The sequence below is a fragment of the Artibeus jamaicensis genome, unplaced genomic scaffold (genome assembly GCF_021234435.1).
Source record: "Artibeus jamaicensis isolate MK-2021 breed Jamaican fruit bat unplaced genomic scaffold, CSHL_Jam_final scaffold_847, whole genome shotgun sequence".
In the NCBI taxonomy this organism is placed as follows: Eukaryota; Metazoa; Chordata; class Mammalia; order Chiroptera; family Phyllostomidae; genus Artibeus; species Artibeus jamaicensis.
The window spans coordinates 16,100,724-16,119,640 of NW_026522057.1; the positions used below are offsets into that span (position 1 = coordinate 16,100,724).

At 42.8% G+C, this 18,917-nt stretch overlaps 1 protein-coding gene across 2 annotated transcripts in view; it reads right to left on the minus strand.

Annotated features, from left to right (window-relative positions):
* Positions 1-1,064: 1,064 nt before the first annotated feature.
* MACO1 (macoilin 1) overlaps positions 1,065-18,917 on the minus strand; it is a 59,169-nt gene continuing 41,316 nt past the window's right edge. For both annotated transcript variants that reach the window (XM_037135838.2, XM_037135837.2), the window contains 5 exons: positions 13,630-13,788; positions 12,070-12,252; positions 9,554-9,674; positions 6,961-7,135; positions 1,065-2,229 (listed from right to left, as the gene is read on the minus strand). In XM_037135838.2, coding sequence (XP_036991733.2) covers positions 2,027-2,229; positions 6,961-7,135; positions 9,554-9,674; positions 12,070-12,252; positions 13,630-13,788 — 841 coding nt within the window. In that variant the 3' untranslated portion in view covers positions 1,065-2,026. The remainder of the gene's footprint in view (positions 2,230-6,960; positions 7,136-9,553; positions 9,675-12,069; positions 12,253-13,629; positions 13,789-18,917) is intronic.

The following is an 18,917-nucleotide window of genomic DNA, read 5'->3' on the forward strand; positions in this document are numbered from 1 at the left end:
GGTTGTACCAGAAGACAGGTCAGCCTTGGTTCTAATCAGATACCGAGAGAAAGAACTCGAGAGGGAGGGAGGCAGAGAGGAAGGAGGGAGGGACAGAGGAAGGGGGGGGGGAGGAAAGAGCAGGGGAATGGGTGTGTTTTAAGTAAGACTGGAAGTGAAACCAACCTGAGACCCTGGATGGACTCATGCCAAATCCTGTGCCTGTTCCCCACGGCCCTGAGATGAGAGAACAAGAGCGACAATCTAGGTCCATTCAGAACCATCTAACTTGTTGTGCCCTCCTGAGAAGTTAAAAAGGCAAAAACTAGTTGTATCTGTAAGAAAATGTTTATTCTTTTGAACCCCACGGGGGGAAAAAAAAAGAATGCAGCCAAGACCAAGTATTTAACGAAAATGGCGTCCCAAAAGGCAGCAAAATGGGGGAACCTCAACACAAAGTCAGTGACAATTTTCCATGGTTTTGCACAAAGATGAGAAAAACTCCATGACAGTTCTGAGTAACACTTCCGTGGTGACAGTTACACGATGATTCAAAAATGCAAAATGGCAGCGACATGCACACCTGGCTGAAGCTAGATTTTCTTTTTAATGCCAAAATAAGATCTGCGATTAAAAAAAATACTTCTATTTTGCTGACTTGCTTGCCCTACTTAATTTGCTTTAAATGAGACGTACATGCCAATTAACAGGAAATTTTAGAACAACTATGCCCTTCCAGAATCCATGGCAAGGAAGCAAAAAACCAATCTATTTGGTTTCTTCATTTTTCTAGTTGCCAAATACAATTTTGCTTTGTCCCTCCCTCTCCCAGTCCCTCCCCCCTCCCCCACCCCGATTCTTAAACACTTCCAAAAGTTGCCAGTGCAAACACTTTTCTACCAATGTGTAATAGACACTTGAAACTGAAATCTTGGTGCAGAGTTTTGAGTTTGAAACTCTTTAAAAAAATACCCCTTGGCACAAGAGCTGAGGAATAGTCAAGTTCCTTCTAAACTGTTGAACACAAGATGATGAAGAGTGGAAAGCACAGTTAAACGAAATGAAAACAAAACAAAACGAAAACAAAAAGCCTGGAACTGCAGCTTTTATTAGCTGTCATCGCAGTCTGGTACACAGACGCCGCCCCACCCGGTCCCAGGTGCTGACAACCCAGAACACTGCTGCGCTTTCTGCGAACAGAAACGGAAGAAGCGGCCGTGCGCTAACGAGCGGCCCGGCTACCCACCCGTTTCCCAGCAGGGTCCGCAGTGAGCTTGAGACAGACAGAAGACGGATGGTGACAGAGGGGAAGACAGTCTAACGTCAGCAAGTTTCCTCTTGAAACGTCGTTTCCCAAGGCACTGTGAACAGGACTGCTGCTAGCGACTGTCTAGGACTCGACGCACCGGCGGGAACGTGAGCATTTCAAACGCAACCCCGACACTGTCTCACGACTGTCTCATCGCCTGAGTGTCTCCCCTCGGCTTAGCGCCGCCCCTTGAACTTGTTTGGTCCTTAGAGGGGTAATCGATGTTCGTTTGCTGGGGTATCAAGAACTGTATTCTCGAATCAGTTGTATGAGCAACACTGGGTTAGGTTATTTAACTAGTTCTTTCGCTCTAAGAACTAAAATTTTTTGTTATCACCCCATGTGGATCCACTGTGCAGGTTTTGCTTATTCAGGAACAAAACAAAAAAAATAGAGATTGAGAAGCAAAAACCCTGCTTTTTTTTTCCTTCTTCAAGAGGAAACCGTAAGAATACATAAAAGGCAAAATTGGCTACTTGAAATCCAAGAACGGTTTTAATGTATTGGCCGAGAAAAATAAACTGCAAAGTTCTGTGAGGTCTTCTAAAAATTTACAAGAAAAACTGATGATGGGCAGTTCTAATCAGACCTGGATGTTATCTTCCCCCCCTTTTTAAAAACGACAACATATACAGTCCCACAAAATACAATATAAACTTTTTATCTTGACTGCCAGAGACGCCCCTCTGCAATGCCGTCTGGTCACCAAATTGCCGGGCAGGACGCATCGGCCGGCCTTCACTTCTTCAGGGGCTGGTACACAGAGGCATTGGGATCGAGTCCAGAGGGACTGGTCTCCACAAATTTGGAAGAGTAGTGGGGGGAGACAGGGCTCAGGGGGCTGCTGGCGGCACTGTATGTTATGCTGGGCATGACGGCCATGACTTCGGCTATCTTCTGTTTTAGGTCCTTGATCTCCTGGTCTTTCTGAAGAATTTGTCCTGGAAGATCAAAGACCCACCATCAGTGAGAAGGGAGCGCTAACCCAACACAATGCCCCTTCGGGCCAATCCCAAATGTGACTCCAACTGTGATGGTTCGTGAGGGTAGATAACTTTCCTGTAAAGGGCCAAATAGTAAATATTTTAGGTGTGGTAAGCCACATACTGTCTTTGCCACATACTGTTTTTTATTTATTTTTATCCTTTTAACCATGGAAAAATGTAAAAACCATTCTTAGCCCATGGTGGTACAAGAACAGGCCTGGCCCCAGGGCCATGGTTTACAGGTACAAGGGACTGTTTGTGTAGGCGTGACTAAGCGAAGAGACTCATTTTCAGGAGCCCAGTTTGAGCGTGGTAGGTCACCGACGACAGTGTGAGAGCTTGCTGACTCTGAACTAAGGCTCTCCCTCTCAAGCCGAAATGTTTTCCTGGGAGGGCGGACGATCTCTGAGCGTCAGACCAAGCAGTACAGAAAACCGAGGTCTCAGAATCAGTCCCAACGATACGCTTTGCCCGGAGGTCCTCTTAATAGAAAATGAGCGGACCTCCGTGGCCGCTCTCCCGCACTACACTGAGTTTCTTACACCCAGCCAGCTCCTGGCGGCCCCGGGCTGCTTCCCCTTTTGTGCCTTCTCCTGCTGTTAACTCTTCGTGGTTTCTGCTTTTACCTCCTCACGAAGCTTCCTCTAATCCTTTCATTTAAACCAGACCCTACCTACCCACTCCCAACACACCCTGATTCTTCCCTTTCTGTCACTTTACCCTTTGTAATAATGATAATAGTTACAGTATTCAATGTGCAGATACTGCTGTAAGTGCTTCCACATACGAACTTATTCATTTACTACAACAACCCTATCAGGTGGAAATTATTATCATCATCCACATTATGGATGAGGAAACTGAGGCGTAGAGAGGTTGAACAGAGGCAGGTTCAAATCTCTGCAGCCTGGCTCCACTGTCTGCACTCCTACCTCCCGCACCCTTCTGTCTCTTGTAACTCATTTAGGTAACGACCTGTGTCCATCCTGTCTCCACTGGACCGTGAACTCCATGAGGGCAGAGACTATGTACTCCCCTCCCCCCCGCCCAATTACTATGTCCCTAGTACCCAGCCCAGGATAAAGCTGAGGCCCTGCAAGTTACACATCTTGCCCAAAGTCACTCCGTCATTAAGAGGTAGAGCAGGATTTCAACCCAGGACCACTCTGTTCCAAAGCCCATGCAACTTCCGCCTTGGCTGGCGTGCCTCCGTGGACTGAGTGCTGGCCTGTGAACCAAAGGGTCACTAGTTCTATTCCAATCAGGGCACATGCCTGGGGTGCAGGCCAGGTCCCGGGCAGGGGGTGTGAGAGAGGCAGCTACACATGAATGTTTCTCTCCCTTTCTTTCTCATTCCCTTCCTCTGAAAAAAAATTTAAAAAAAAAAAAAAAAAAGCCCATGCAATTTCCATCATTCTTTGAAGCTCCCTGGTCTCCTGAGGGAAGAACACTTAGGACTAGCCTTCAGAAACTTAAATGCTTAGAGGAGACAGAGGCTGAATTTGAATTGCATCCCAGTCCTATGGAAGATAGTAATATATTTAAAAATGTAACTGAACATGGTACCGTATTTTTAAAAAGGATGTAGTAGAGATGAAAGTCATTTTGGAACCAGGATGAATCAAATGATATAGAAAGTAGAAAGGAGAAAAGCAACATGGGTTTGATTTGAATTACAAAGTTGGGAGCTTATTAGAATATTCTGAGCATGACAGTGAAGGGAAGTATTGAGGGAGGCAGCAGCGAAGAGCCCTAGGAAGAACCTGCTCCCTGTGACTTCTTTTATGTTCCCTCAGCTTTAACAGAGCCTCAAAATCCTCCTTCCCTTTTAACAAAATAAGCCTCAGATGAATAGAATACCTTCTGGCATCTGATAAATGAGTCGCTGGATCTTTTTTTTTTTTACGCAGATTTAAGTTTGATTTCTTTAATCAGTAATATGCAAACGCCACTGCCAGAGCTTTGAAAAAGACATTTCTCTCTGCTTTGTTGCTTTGAAAGAATTCCTGGGCTGATAAACCGAGCTCCCCTTGGCTACTCTGAGACCAGGTGCTGCTTCACTGAAAGGGGGTGGGGGAGGAATCTCTTCCAAGTGTGCAAATCCCAGTACACAGGCTGCAGCAGAGAGAGGTGGCCAATTCTCAGGGAGCTGAGCCAAGTAGGCAAAACAAAAACCAAAAAAACCCCACTGTGCACGATCAGAAGTTCAGCTTTAAAGCAGGATTTCCAGGAACCTTCTTTTTCAATGCCCTTCTCTGAGTCCACAGATGAGTGGGCCCCATTCTCAACTCCCTTCTCTTTTCTTGCTCTGCCATCTGGGTCACCCCACACCACTCCTATGGCTTCGCTAACTTCTCACAATTTCTATATCCCACCCCCTGCCTCCCCTGCACCCCCACAGGTTTTGGTCTTCTATCTGAGCTTGAGGCCCAAAATCCCCACTGACTGAACGAACATTTTTCACCTGGGTGTCCAAGAAGCAACCCCCAATGAAAACATCCCAAACCAAACGCTGTCTTCTCATTCCTCACAGGTTCCTGCTCTTCCTCCTTGGTTCCAGTAACTCCCTCCCTCCCTCCCCTGTGTGGACCACCCTCCTCCCCCACAGTCACCACCTCTTGAAGACAGTGGTAGCTTCCTAACTGACCTCTCTGCCTCCACTCCACCCTTTAAATCCATCTTTCACACTGGAAAATTATTTCCAAAATAACAGCCAGAACGTGTCACTCCTTCTTCCCTGGAGGAGCACGTTCTCTGGCCTGGCTTCGTTCGTGGGCCTCCTGACCTCCCAGTCTTCTTCCAGGTCCCCCAGCTTGTGGTCGCTGGACTGCTCCCCTAGGCATTCCCAGCACTTTCCTTCACTTACGCTGTTCCCGCAGGTTAACAGTGTTCTTCCCTGCCATTCTCTGCTCTCAGAATCACCCTTCAAAGCCCACCCAGTGACCCTGCCTCCTGCAGAGACCCCTGATCTCTCCTGCCTTTCAAGCAAGCCCTCTGCTTTCACCTAATGGCGCAGGCCTTGCTGCTTGCTGGTCTTCTCACAGGGGCCACAGAGTTCAAACTATCTTTCACAATACTACTAACACATTATTTGCCTTCTTCACACTCATTCCCTCGTGGGCATAAAAAAATCTTCCAGAACCAACATGACAAGTGATTTACAACAGACTGAATGTAGAAACAGAGATGGGAATAGATCTACTTTCATTAAGCCAGAAACTATAAAGATTTCCTAAGTGTAAAACAACAGTACTTTTCTCACTAATTTTTTGGGAAATAGTTACTTTTCATAAAACTATGTCAACAAGTCATATGTTTTATTTTATTTTAAAATGAATCAAGAAGTAAATGTTTATAGTTTTAATTTCTAATAGGTAAATACTGACAGATATAATCCAGTTTAGAAAAACCTTCCTTGGTGTACTCAGTAATTTTAGGAGCATAAAGGGCTCCCTAAGACCAAACAGTCTGAGCCCCACTGCCCTAGACTACGTCTGGTTCACCTGCCTCCCCTTTAGCTTCTAGCACAATCCTTTACAGCGAGTAAGTGTGAACACTCCTAAGTACTTGTTGAAATATTCTTTCCTTTCTACTAAGTCAATTCTTTAAATTTTCTTTTCTAGTAATCTGTTGGTGGCTAATCAATTTCTTGGACAAAAGTCCAAATTTCTTTTCATGAGTCCAAGTCATGCCTCTGTTCAGAAGCCTTCCAAAAATGTCCCCCGTCACTTAAAGTCAAGTCCAAAGTCCTTTCTATGGGCTACGTAATCTGGCAGAATGTGGCCCCTGATACTTGAGGCTGCCCACTCTCCCTGTACTCAGGCTGCCATCCTAACGGCCACCACACACGCTCCCTTCTCTGCCTGCAGTGCTGTCCCCCAGGGTTTACAGGACTCACTCATTCTCTTCTTTCAGTCTCTGCTCTAAGGCTAGCTACTCGGACTCTTGCTGTTCACACGTCACACTGGGGTGCGCCCACACACACCCCTGCCGCCTCGTCACTGCTCTGTCTCCTTCACTGCATCATCACCGTCTGACACATATTTGCATGTTGCTGTCTGTCCCTCAGGGATTGTCACAGTACCCGGAGTACAGTGGGTCTCAGTAAATAACTGCCAAGTGAAGCGCTGCTCTCCAGACCCTCCCGCCGCCAGTCCCTCGTCTGTAACCTTCGCTCCAGCCAAGCGGAGCCAGTGCCCGTTCTGAATGCATCCAGCCCTCCTAGCTTCCCTGGCCTTGCTCAGCCTGCTTTAGCTGAGATGCTTCTCTAGCTCTCTCCCCTGCTAAACTCCTTCTTCACTGGGCTACCCTTGCTCATCTGTCAGGACCCAGCTCGGACATCAGCTTCCCTGAGCCCTCTGCCTTCCCAGACTGGCTTTGTCCCTGCCTCTCTATGTTCCCACGGACCCTGCACTTACTGGGGCCACCAGCACCTCTGGGTAACTGCAGTTCTCTAATTTTTCAACAACACTACGAGCTCCTTGAGCACAGAAGCTCATACTCTTCTCTGGGTGCCCTGTCCCAACATGTTCTCACTTCAAAATATGTCGCAAGAATGAATTAATGTGATGACTCCTGAATGTCAATGTTGGGCACGTCACTGCTGAAGGAGAAAACAGAAATGCGCTCTGTGCTTCTGTGCATTCTCGGGCACACCACCTCACCCGGGACCTGCGGCTCTCCTACCTTGGGCAATCTCGAGCTGTCGCTTTGCGTCCCCCAGTGCAGAGAACAGGTCCAGCTTGATTCTCGTTTCTGCACTCAGGCTGTTCTCCAGGTGCTGTGTTTTATCTTGCATGGCCGAGAGTGCTGACATTAACACCTCAGTGTCCTTCTCATTTTCCTTATACTTCCGAAGCTCCTATCAATATCATCAAAGCAGCAATGTTACAAGATAGTTTTGGCATCGATGTCTATAAATTAGCCTGAAATCACAAATAAAATCCTGCTATTATTGACCTGGCCCCTAAAACACAGAATGCTACTGGTCTATGGGTTTAGACCTCACCACTTAGAGGGAGTACAAAATGGATGTATATGGCAATGTGCACGTACGAAAACATTTTAGTAGATAAATTTGCCTATGTTGGGCTTTTCTGTCTCCACATGAACACTTTCTTACAAGGCTAATTTTCCTTGCTGCCAGTTGCAAATGTTGCTATAATACTGTCATCAAATCTGCCAAGACCGCACTCTTACTAAAATCTGTAAAAATGTTAATTACTTTGACAGGGCATACTGCAGAGTAAGTCCACTTAAAATATCTAGTAATGTACTTATTAAATACATGTATATAGATATTTTAATTTCTTCATTTTAAGAGAGGAATCCAGACTTACTACAGAGAATTTTAAAATATATTGAAGTTTAAGAAAGAAAATGAAAATCACCCAAAATCCCAATACTGTGAAAAATTTTATATATATTCTTTTAGTCTTTTGAGCATGTGTATTTTTTTTAACATGACTGAAGTTACAGTATATATGTAGAGCTTTGTATAGTTTTTAAAAAACTTATACAATCTCAAGTGTTCTTTAAAAATGTAATTTTTAATGGCTGTATAATATTCCCACATATATATGTACCATAATTTATTAAACAAATCACATATTTGTTAAGACTGTTTCCATATTTCTTGCATTTATATACTACCATGATGAACATCTCTATACATCTATCATTAGTGAGATTTTAAAATATTTACCTTAGGCTGGAACCCTAAAAAGGGAAATACTTAAAAAGTACACAATCCTTTCCAGAAAGTTACATTTCCATCAGTGATGCATGAGGCCTGTTTCACTGCAGGCTTATTCGGGTTGATATTATCATTTAAAAATTCTTTGCTAATTTCACAGTAGATAAATGATACTCAATTTTAACCTATGTCTTTGATGAGTAATAAGGATATATGGATATGTTCTTATCAGCCATTTATATTTCTTCTGGGGATTAACTGTTCGAATCCTTTGCCCATTTTTCTGTATATTTGAGCTTAGCAATTTTTATGAGTTATTTATATATCAAGAATATTAATTCTGTATTTATATTTGTTGCAATATCTATCTATACCCTTTTCCAATTGACTTTTTTCATTTATATTTTTTCACGTTATTTCTTCCATTATGACTGCAGTGTAAAATTTTTACTTATTTAATTTTTTATATTAAACTTATTAGGCCCTGGTGGTGTGGCTCAGTGGACTGACTACCCGCATGTGAACCACAGGGTCGCTGGTGTGATTCCCAGTCAGGGCACATGTCCAGCCTGCGGGCCAGGTCCCCAGTAGGGGTCACATGAGAGGAAACCACATACTGATATCTCCCTCTCTAAAATATTACTTAATTAAATCTTTAAGAAAATGTAGTGGGGTGACAGTAATTAATAAGACTGTGTAAGTTTCCATATTATAACACATCATCTGTATATATTTCATTGTGTGCTTATCGTCCACAGTTCGGCCTCCTTCTGTCACCTCTTCCATTAATTTTGTTTCGAAAGTCTTCCCGTTTCAAGATCAAAGAAAGTCTACTATATTTTTACCTAGTTTAAAACAAAATGTTTCTTTTTTCCCTAACTTTTCATCTGAAATGTCTTTTTGTGTAACATGAGATGACCTTCTAATTTTATTATTTTTTCTTCACTGTTCCCACCCATTTCTGATGCCGCCTTTCCCGTACACTTTACGGTTTCTCTCTAGGTCATCTATCTACTCCACTGACTGCCGGTCATTTCCTACCAGTTCCACATGAGTCAAGTTACTGTAATGTTACAATGCATGACATTAGGTTTAAAGGTTCCCCTGAAGAACCAATGCCAATTACTTGGCTGCGGTACACATGGCCCCAAAACTGGCTATGCCCACAGCACTGGCAGCTTCCCTCGCCATGCACTGCTCAGAATTGCAATGTGGAAGGTTCAGAGCCCCCCATAATAGTCAATTCCCTGGCAATGAACAGAGGGTTAGGGCTAATAAGATATGTATAAATTTCAGAAGACACTAGCCTTGCCTATAAGCTAAAAAAATGAAGTGAATCTATATTCTGGCATAAAACATATCAAGGGACCATTAACATTTCTGGCTTGAATTAGAATCTGGCTAAATTAAATACAATATGAATGAGTTGGGCGGGATTAGAGTTTCCTTCTGTTACATAGACTTTTTCAGATGCCATGGGATTTGCCTGTATCAAAAGGCACACTCTCCATATTATATCGCAAACCACAAATCAAACACAGAGGAGAAATTCAAGTACAAGAAAGTCTTTGGTTCGCTCATTACCTGAACTTTCAGCTCTAGTTCTCTGATCTGGTCTTCTTTCACCTTCATGTCCATCGTAAGCTTCTTGCCCTCTGCTTCCAATTCCCTGATCCGATTCCGTAAGGTTTCGGTGCACTCTCCCCTTTTGAAAAAGAAGAGAAGGAAATAAGGGCACTTAAAAGACTACAGCTTTACTTATATCGCAGGATTGCTATTTCTCTTATACTCCAGAGTCAGTCAGGTGTCAGCTCATTCTCTCTACCGTTTGACAATTTCAACAAACTCTCTAAAATAATTATCATTAACTGGGTATCTGATATGAGCCAGGCACCAAGCTCGGTACTTTACCCACACTACCCTCTTTATGGGGAAGGGTAACTATACCAGTTTATAAATAAGAAAACTGAGGTTGTGTAGATATAATACTAGCCCAGTGTCACCGAGTCGGTAGGTCAGAGAACTGGGATAAGAACTGTGGTTTCCACTGGGCCATATGACTTGAGACAATGCACACAAACTGAGCAAGACAAAGACAGACATGACCAGCAGGGGAAAGTGAGCCAAAAAAATTTTTCACTTCTAAAGGACTATGAATTGGGATTTCCACCTTTCTTTAGTCATAGGGCTGCCGTGGACCTGGAACAAAAAATAAGAAGGGAGCAGCACTGAGTGGCTTCTCAAGGCTGTAATAGGATAAACTACAAAGGACGATGGCATAGACTAGTCCAAAGCTGATGAACTATTCAGATTTCACAGCCTAGCCTGATGAAGAAAGTGGGTGTCCTCACCTACCCCAAATGTAAGTCCAGTGAGAGACTTAATGCCTTGAGATTTACTTAAGAATAAAAACCACCTCTACACCAGTAATGGCAAACAAGGACTATCTAAGGATAAGACCAAAACGAATAAGCCTAACTGGAAACAAAAAAGGGTTTAGGATAGAGACTAAAACCAGTTTTCTGATTCTCCAGCATGAGAAGCACTACACATACGGTTAAGGAATGGTCCCATCCTCCTCAGTGGGTTTTTGAAAGAAGTGTCGGTATGAGATGAATTAAGGACAGCATGGGCCATGCTAGATAGTTTGTTCAGGGAAAACTGCAAGTGTAAGTGCTTCAGAGATGCTTACAAATCTTTAAACAAACGAAACCCTCCAAACCCCACACTAAGTGAGGGTTAGGGTGAGGCAGAGTAGTAAAGGGTCTTGTGCTAGTAAAGGGGCTGTACAGATGCTGAGCGAGCTCAGCCATCTGCAGTACAGAGTCTGCTGAGGCGAGACATGGTCACAGGATGAAAAGTTCTCTCCTGCTATTACTTCCTGAAAGTAAGCTAATGATTGGTCAATTATCCTGCAAATGCCAGAACCCAAGAAGGCCATTAACACACCAAATACAAAACAGCAAAACCCAAGGACAAATGCCAGTTGAATTATATCACATAGCTGCAAATTATGATAGAAACTTAAAATGAAAAAATGATAATAATTTACCCTCACTATGCATCTGTAAACCCATAACTGACCCCCACTATGCAGCTGACTTCACTAGTCAAGAAAATGAAGGGAAAAAGTGATAATGTGAAGTAAAAGCCAAAAACAAACCAAGAGGCTCTTATCTCTCTCCCTCCTTGTCGAATTCAGATGGCAGTTACACAGCGGGTTCTGGAGGAGCTGCATACTTGTCACTGGTACAGAGAAGCAGTCCCTAATTTTCATCACTCCACAAATTCAATGATATCTAATAGTGATTTAAATTTCATTTTTTAAAAACACAGTTTTTAAAGATTTTATTTATTTGAACAATAAAAAATGTTATAAGAAAAAAATAAAAGAATAAAAGATTTTACTTATTTTCTTTTTTTAGAGAGAACAGAAGAGAGGGAGAAAAGGAGGGAGAGAAACATCAGTGTGTGAAAGACACATGGTTGCCTCTTGCACGCCCCTGACTAGGGACCTGGCCTGCAACCCAGGCGTGTGCCCTGACTGGGAATCGAACTGGTGACTTTCTGGTTCAAAGGCTGGTGCTCAATCCACTAAGCCATACCAGCCAGGGCTCATTTTTGCCCCATCTTTTCCAGCTCATTTGACAGTTTGCTGATAGCCAACAAAAACATGAGAAGTCAGTACATAGTACTTGGGGAACCAAGATCTTACCTTTCTTCCATTTTAAGATAAAAACTCCAGAAACACATGTAATTGTAGGGAGTAATAATGATACAAAGGGAATAAAATTCCGGATTGGTTCTTTCGAAGTGTTTAGCAGTTATCTGTCTGAAGGAAAGTGACTGGAAACCCAGGCATGGGGAGCATGACTCCCTCGTGCCACTTTGTAGATGAGGTCACTGAGGATGAAGCTGTTATGAGAGAGTGCAGCTTGCACGGATGGAGTTTAAGCTAATAAAACCGTATTTAAAAGCAGTCCATCTGTGCACAACTGTTGTATTTCCAATCCTGCCTGAGGCATCAAATTCCCACGGCTGTCTCGGAACGAGCACAGCCAACCACATATTAAGCACTCAGGTGACACGGACACACATACCTAGACGCAGCAGCGAACGCGACAGCCCGGGCAGCCGTAGCCTCTTCTAACTTCTTCCGTTTTTTCTCCTCCATTAACTGCTTTTCTACAAAGCTTCGGGCTTCCTGCTCAGCTTTTAGCTTTTTCTCCAACTGGCTGATGTTCTGCTTGTCTTTTTGCTTCACTTGTACAGCATTATGTAACCTACATGGACATGATCGTCACGCAGAATTTTACAATTACAAATACCTACTATAAACCCTGGAAAACAAGGCTCCTCCTTATCATTTTAAGGCCAAAGTAAACAAGAAGTTTGAACAGCAAATCATAAATATCAACTACCAGAGTGCGGAGGGAAAACACATTGTCATTATTATTTAATAATTCTTATTAGCAATAAGCAAGCGGCCATATAAGAGTCAAAATCAGACCTAGCCTTTGTTCTACCTACAGAAGGCAATTCAAAAAATACGGTAAAACAATTTTCTATCGGAGGGAAAGAGAACTGTAGAGCTAATTCAAGTGCCCCGAAGCACTTGAAAGAACTTCGGTCTGACCGAGGAACAGCTAATGCAACCAGCCTCACTGAAACTGAGGTAAAGGGCAGGCAGGGGAAGGTCTGTCTTTGTCTGAACGTAATTATGCCGGAGCCTTTCCCTTCTGGCTGGGAGACACTTTTTCCAGAGTACCCCAAAATAGATCTCAGAGTCATGGGATGCTTCATTTTGGATAGGAATTTCAGGCATATTACCATCTTTACCTAGGACCACCCCCGGCTTAACATGCCAATATAAATTGAGTTTACCTAAATATAGCAGTAAGGGTGAGCTGTCCTCTATCAATGCTACAGCCATCACTTATGTGGGTCAGAAGAAATGGGGAGGTTATTTGCCTATAATGCTTTAGCTTTTGAGTTATATTCCTTAAAAGTGTTGAAGGACTACTCTTTCTCTTAAATTTATTTATTATTAGAGAGAGGGGAAGAGAGGGAGAAAGAGAGGCAGAGAAACATTGATGTGCAAAAGATACACCCACTGGTTGCCCCTCACACATCCCCCACCAGGAAGCTGGCCCTGTGACTCAGGCTTGAAGGACTACTCTTCCAATGGGGCAAGCCCACATTAGGTCAAGAAGTAATTCCAGAAAGAATAAATAGAAAGCATAAGAATTCACACAGAAGACCTGGCTTTTCCCCTGCCTCTTCAAATAAACTCAAAGTTCAATGTCATTTTTTAATTTTGAAAATCAAAATGGAGTCTAATTCTCTGGGAAACTTTCACTCAGTGTGGAGCAAGAGCTTTAAATTGTGGAGAAATACTTGTCAACTTCACTTATATTATCACAAAAGCTCAGTAAATACTTCAAGCTAAGAAAAGTTATTAAACAACAGAAGACAAAATAGCAATATTAATAAACTTGTTGAAAAGAAGTAAGTTCTTACAGATTTTGTAACATGTTGACTATCTGGTACTAAATTAAATGTTAAACATTTTACTTAAAACCCCCTCCACTAGGTCCCTTTGCCATCCCGAGTCCTGAGCTCCAGCGCGTGGCTCCCCAGGGCCCAGCAGGTGCACGTACTTGTTCTGCAGCAGCTCGTTCTCCTGCCGGAGCTGGCCCATTTCTGAGCGGATCCCTCGCTCGGTGCTTGAGAGGGAGCTGATCTGACTTCGGAGCTCCTGTTCCACTTGCCTGCTGGCCTGTAGGTCAGCCTTTAACTTTTTAATGTCTTGTTCCAGCCTAGAAGAAGGAGAAACACAGCATTTTCACCACAGAGAGAGCACCCGCGAGGCTCTGGGGAGGCCCTGGCTGAAGTCCTGGATCGCTGGGTGGACAGCCGAGGACCCTGTGGCAGTTCCTGCCATCACAACTCCCGTCTGCAATTAGCTCTTTATTGACAGCTTCAGCCTGGGTCCCCACCTCTTCCCCCAGGAGGGTATCCTTTTGATTTCCCCCAAATGTCTGTGAACCCTGATGGGGAAGATGGTGCTTGTGAGAGCATCTGAGCTGCTAACGGAGGAGGCGGGAAAGGCAGAAAGAGGGTGGCTGAAGGGTAAGGTCCCCTCCCTACTGGTGAATTCCTGTGCCCCTCAGCAAGGGAATGTTAGTAACATCCAGCCCAGGACCCACCTGCTTTGAGATAGTCTGAGAGATCAGAATCTACTGTCTGAGATTCCATCCCACCACAGGCCTGGAAGAAAACAGTGTCTGAGACAACCTCCTGAAATTACTAGCATCCTTGCTAAATGATGCTCACACTTCTGGTGATTAGGACATAAGAGCTCATTAGACTCAATGACAATGAAAAGAAGAACAAATTGCATGTTTAAGAATCATAAAAAAAAAACTCCATCTGTACACTGAAGCCTGTATTTTCTATTCAATTCCTTACACGTGTTCCATCCATTTTCTTTAATATAGTAATAGTTTCAATTTAAGCGATATATGTTGGGGAACTATTATATGAACATTTATTGCCAGAAAAGGTCAACAAAAAGTGTAAAATCAAGCCCCTTTTTTCAATATCATGAAGGGCCAATAAATAGATACTTAAAATGATTAAGCAATAACACAAGGGGTTGAATGATTGAACACATGCTAGAAGGAATAATTGCTAAAACTAATATTTAAGGAGAACTATGTACCAGCACTGCTCTATGCCTCTAATAGTATAAACTCATTCAATTTGCACAACTTATGGCTAAACGCAATTATTATTCCCATTTTTATAGACGAAGAAATCTAGATTCAGGAAGGCTTCCAGCCAAGGCCACACAGGCGGGGCAGCTCCAGGGTCGACTCCTCTGCAGCAGGCTGAGCTGCAGGTCTATCACTCATAGCATGGCCTGGGTAGAAGTGCCGCTTGAGTTCTGAGGAGCGAAAACGGGAGCTGAGCTGGGCCTCGAAGGGTGGGCAGGATTTGGAGAAAAAGAAGGGGGGGAGGGAGTGTTTTAAACAAGGGAGAAACATGTCCAAAAGCTCAAAGGCAGGGACAGCCACAGATACTTGAGGGACCGAGCAATCAGTCCGGCCTCTGTACCGTGGAAAGAGAGTGAGAAAGAACAGAGTGGTCTGCTGATGGCACTTTGGTGAGTGCTGCTCAAGGCTGGGCCAAGGATGGCTGTCGCTCACAAGGTACCTTTTCCTACGAATTTACAATTAGGCAAAAAAACCAGTTTGCTCTAATGAGACTTGTGCATTTCATGAATATAACACACCAACAGCGCCAGGATTTCTGGAGGGCAATGGTGATCGCTCCTTGGGACTGCCAGCTCCACTGACTAAGTCCCAACAGACACATTTTATTAAGCACCAAATCCCCAGGGCCCACCACAGTCGCCAATACTTACTAAATATATGTTGCCTGGCATCTCCTAGAAAACCAAAGAGCAGAGCCTTATTTACTTTTCTACCTTTGCCAACTGAAAAAAAAAAACCCTTCAGAAACAGAGTCTTATAACATTGATGGTCTTCTCCCAGATGCAGTAGTCAGTCACCCCGTGCAGTGACCGGAGCACACCCCGGCCTTGTGTTCCAGGAGCTCTGCTGGGTCTCCTGACCCAGCTCGCTCCCCAGGGAAGGGTCACAAGTCAACATCACGCCACACTTTCCCTGTTGCCAGGGTTAATCCAGTTGAATGTCCTCTCAGAACTGCTCTAAACAATCACAGACTGGCATGGATGCCACCCCACACCACCCCTCATTCATCTGAAGTAACCCAAGGGATATTTTCCAAAACAGGTCGATGCTGTCAGGTTATCCCCATTAAGAAGCTTGGCTGAAAAACGTATTAGGTAATTTATCTTTCTTGTGAAGCCGATTTCACAATCTGACAGTTGCCTTTTAGGTAGAAAGGGTGAATTTTAAGACGAGAATAGGAACTTGCATGGTTTAGTAATGCGTTTAGGATCCAGATTCTAGACTCTGCTCTGGCGTCAATTCTGTGACCCTGGCTGGGCAAGGCGTGTAACCTTCGAGGACTCAGTTTCCCCATCTGAGGCCAACGATCTCTAAAGTTCCTCCCAGCCTGGTCTAGGATTTCTAGCCTGACACACTTACTGCCGGCTGCTGATCTGCTTCTTCAGATTAGCAACCTAAGCTGTGCTGCCCACACAGGAGTCAGGTTCCACACAGCCGGGCCAGGGGCGGGGGTGGTAGACACGTTGCCCATTGGGGATGAAAGAAAAATTGAATCTGCACAGGCTAGGGGTCAGTAATTTGCTTTTTTTTTGCATTTTTAATTGCCAATTTTCCTGCCATGAACTAAGAGTAAGAATATTCTGAACGAAATTGTAGAGCTCCTTGAAAAGTGTAAAAGCCCAAAGAGTTAATGCAATTATGAGAGCAAAAAGTACAAAATATCTGGAGTGTAACTTCTAGAGACCACAGAAGACTAAACATCAATATATCTTTGTATGTAGAACTAAAAAATTTTTGTCAAGGCTATGTATGAACACAAAACAACAAAAATAAAATGATGTGGTTACAAGGGTAAGTTGAAAATATAAGCTGTACACTTAACATTTGTGTACTTGGTGTGAATGTGTGTTACAATTCAATAAAAAGTTTACTTTCAAATATAAAATAATTTCACAAGCTATAGAATGAAAATGCTTCTAGATTTTCAAAACTGCTACCATCAATTTTGTAAAACTCTGAATTACTGTTTTCCAAACAGTTGCAGCAAAACCTGTAAGTTAGTACCAGCATCACCCAGTTTAAGATACATGGACAAAGCCCTGGCTGGTGTGGCTCAGTGGGCTGAGCACCAACCTGCGAATCAAACGGTTGCTGGTTCCATTCCCAGTCAGGGCACATGCCTGGGTTTCGGGTTGAGTCCCCAGTAGGGGGCACATTAGAAGCAACCACACACTGATGTTTCTCTCCCTTTCTCCCTCCCTTTCCTTCTGTCTAAAAATAAATAAATAAAATCTTTATTAAAAACAACAACAATGACATGTAAGATAACTTAAAGTGTTAAATGATAAATTGTAAGTAATTTTTAAAATTTACACGAGGAAGTTTCTCACTGTCTTGCTACAGAAAGCATTAATTTAACCTTAAAAGTTCATTATATTTTAAACCTTTACTGAGATACATGGTTAAAATGATTTACAATTTCTTACTGGACTTATTTATTTATTTTGGATTTATTTTTTATTGTAAAGGTGATACCCAGTCAATATAAAAAACTGCATACAGCAATAGAAAAGTATAAAGAATAAAAATTTAATTCATAATCTTCTCATCCAGACAGAACAATTCACTATTCACATCTGGTTTACTTCTTTTCTGCATGTCTTTTTCCCTTTCTCTTTTTTAACACGTGTACATATTTTTCATATTGGTGAGAGAGCACCACGTACACAGTTTACATATCTCAAGTGCCTTCCTGCACCACTGGAAATTTTTCATAAACAATTTGATTACTGCATAATATTCCAATTGTGTGAATGTACTATACAGTTCTATCTTCTAAGATATAGCTCAGTTTTTCCATATGCTCATTAAAAAGTATACAAATGAGTTTTAAAAGAATTATGTAAATCAATAAATTGAATTGAATCAAGCCAGTCAAGTGCCAGGCCATTTATTAGACAGATAACTACTACTTGTCTTAATGACACGCTTAACCCTTTGGTGCTGGAGGTTCAAACCTTGCTGGGTAAAAAAGCAGACACAAAATTTATTGGTGTGGCACACCGAGAAGTACTGATTAAATGATGTTAAGAGGTTAATGTAAAGTCTTCAAATGTATTCATGGGGTTTTATTAAGATGTCAACAGCTGCAACCCAAATTAGTAGCAAGTGGTCAGGAAGAACATGAGGCAAAAATAATAGTTTATAACCCTAAAACTCACTTCAGTAAATGGGGATCAAAAGAAAGGAGGAAAAAATTCATCCATGAGCTCATTCATACCCCTTTTATGAGAGCTAAATCCCATTCTTCCCTACACAATAGAAGATTAAGGGGTAAAAAGGGAATTTCCTCCAGAAGAACTACAATCTCCTGGAAAAAAAAAATTGGGCCAGACAGATCTTAACCAAACTTTGGTAAAGCTCAGCAGGAAATAAATGCACTTACTGCTTTCCCAGCTCCGGTGGCACTAGTTTTCACTCCTACAAAGGCTGATGAACGGGTCAACACCTGGGATGCAGGCAGGGCCCATGGCAGAGCCAGAGTCTGTATCCAATAAATATGTCCATTTGTGCCAATCAGACAAACCAGGGTTCTAACCAACTCAAAATGTTAACTACTGGGTCCAGGCATCTTTCCCAGCCACTTCACTGATAATTTTAGAAGACAGCACTCAACTTCCAACCTTGTGAAGCTACAGGTGAAACCAGCTCACAAGCAGGAGGTGGGACTGTGGAGAGCAGGACTTTCTCTGGTCTGCACTCTGATGGGCTGAGCTGACCTCAAAGCAGAACTGACCAGCTGAGATCCCTCTCACCTACTCCAAACCTTAACTTATCCCATCTATGCCCTCATTCTTCCCCATGAAGTTACAAATATAAATGGTTGATGATTATTTAATCTTAATAGAAAAAGATTTACATTTTAATAATCTCCAAAAGAATGAAACTCAAACATTAGCTTTTCAGGCAGGCTAAGTAGGAAAAACATCTTTGAATATCTTGAAGTACACCCCGTAGTAAAACAAAGTACAATATTCAAGTGTCAGCTTTTAGTTGAAAGGGGTATTGTTTTTAAGTATCTGAAAAGTAGGAAGATATTTATGTCTGTCTAAATGTCTGTAATCCTTATCTTTCGTGAATTACTTGAATCCCAGCCCACAGTACTGACTTCACTGAAAGTTTAACAGTCTCCTATGGCTATTGCCAGTGACTCCAAAGTTTTTCAAAAC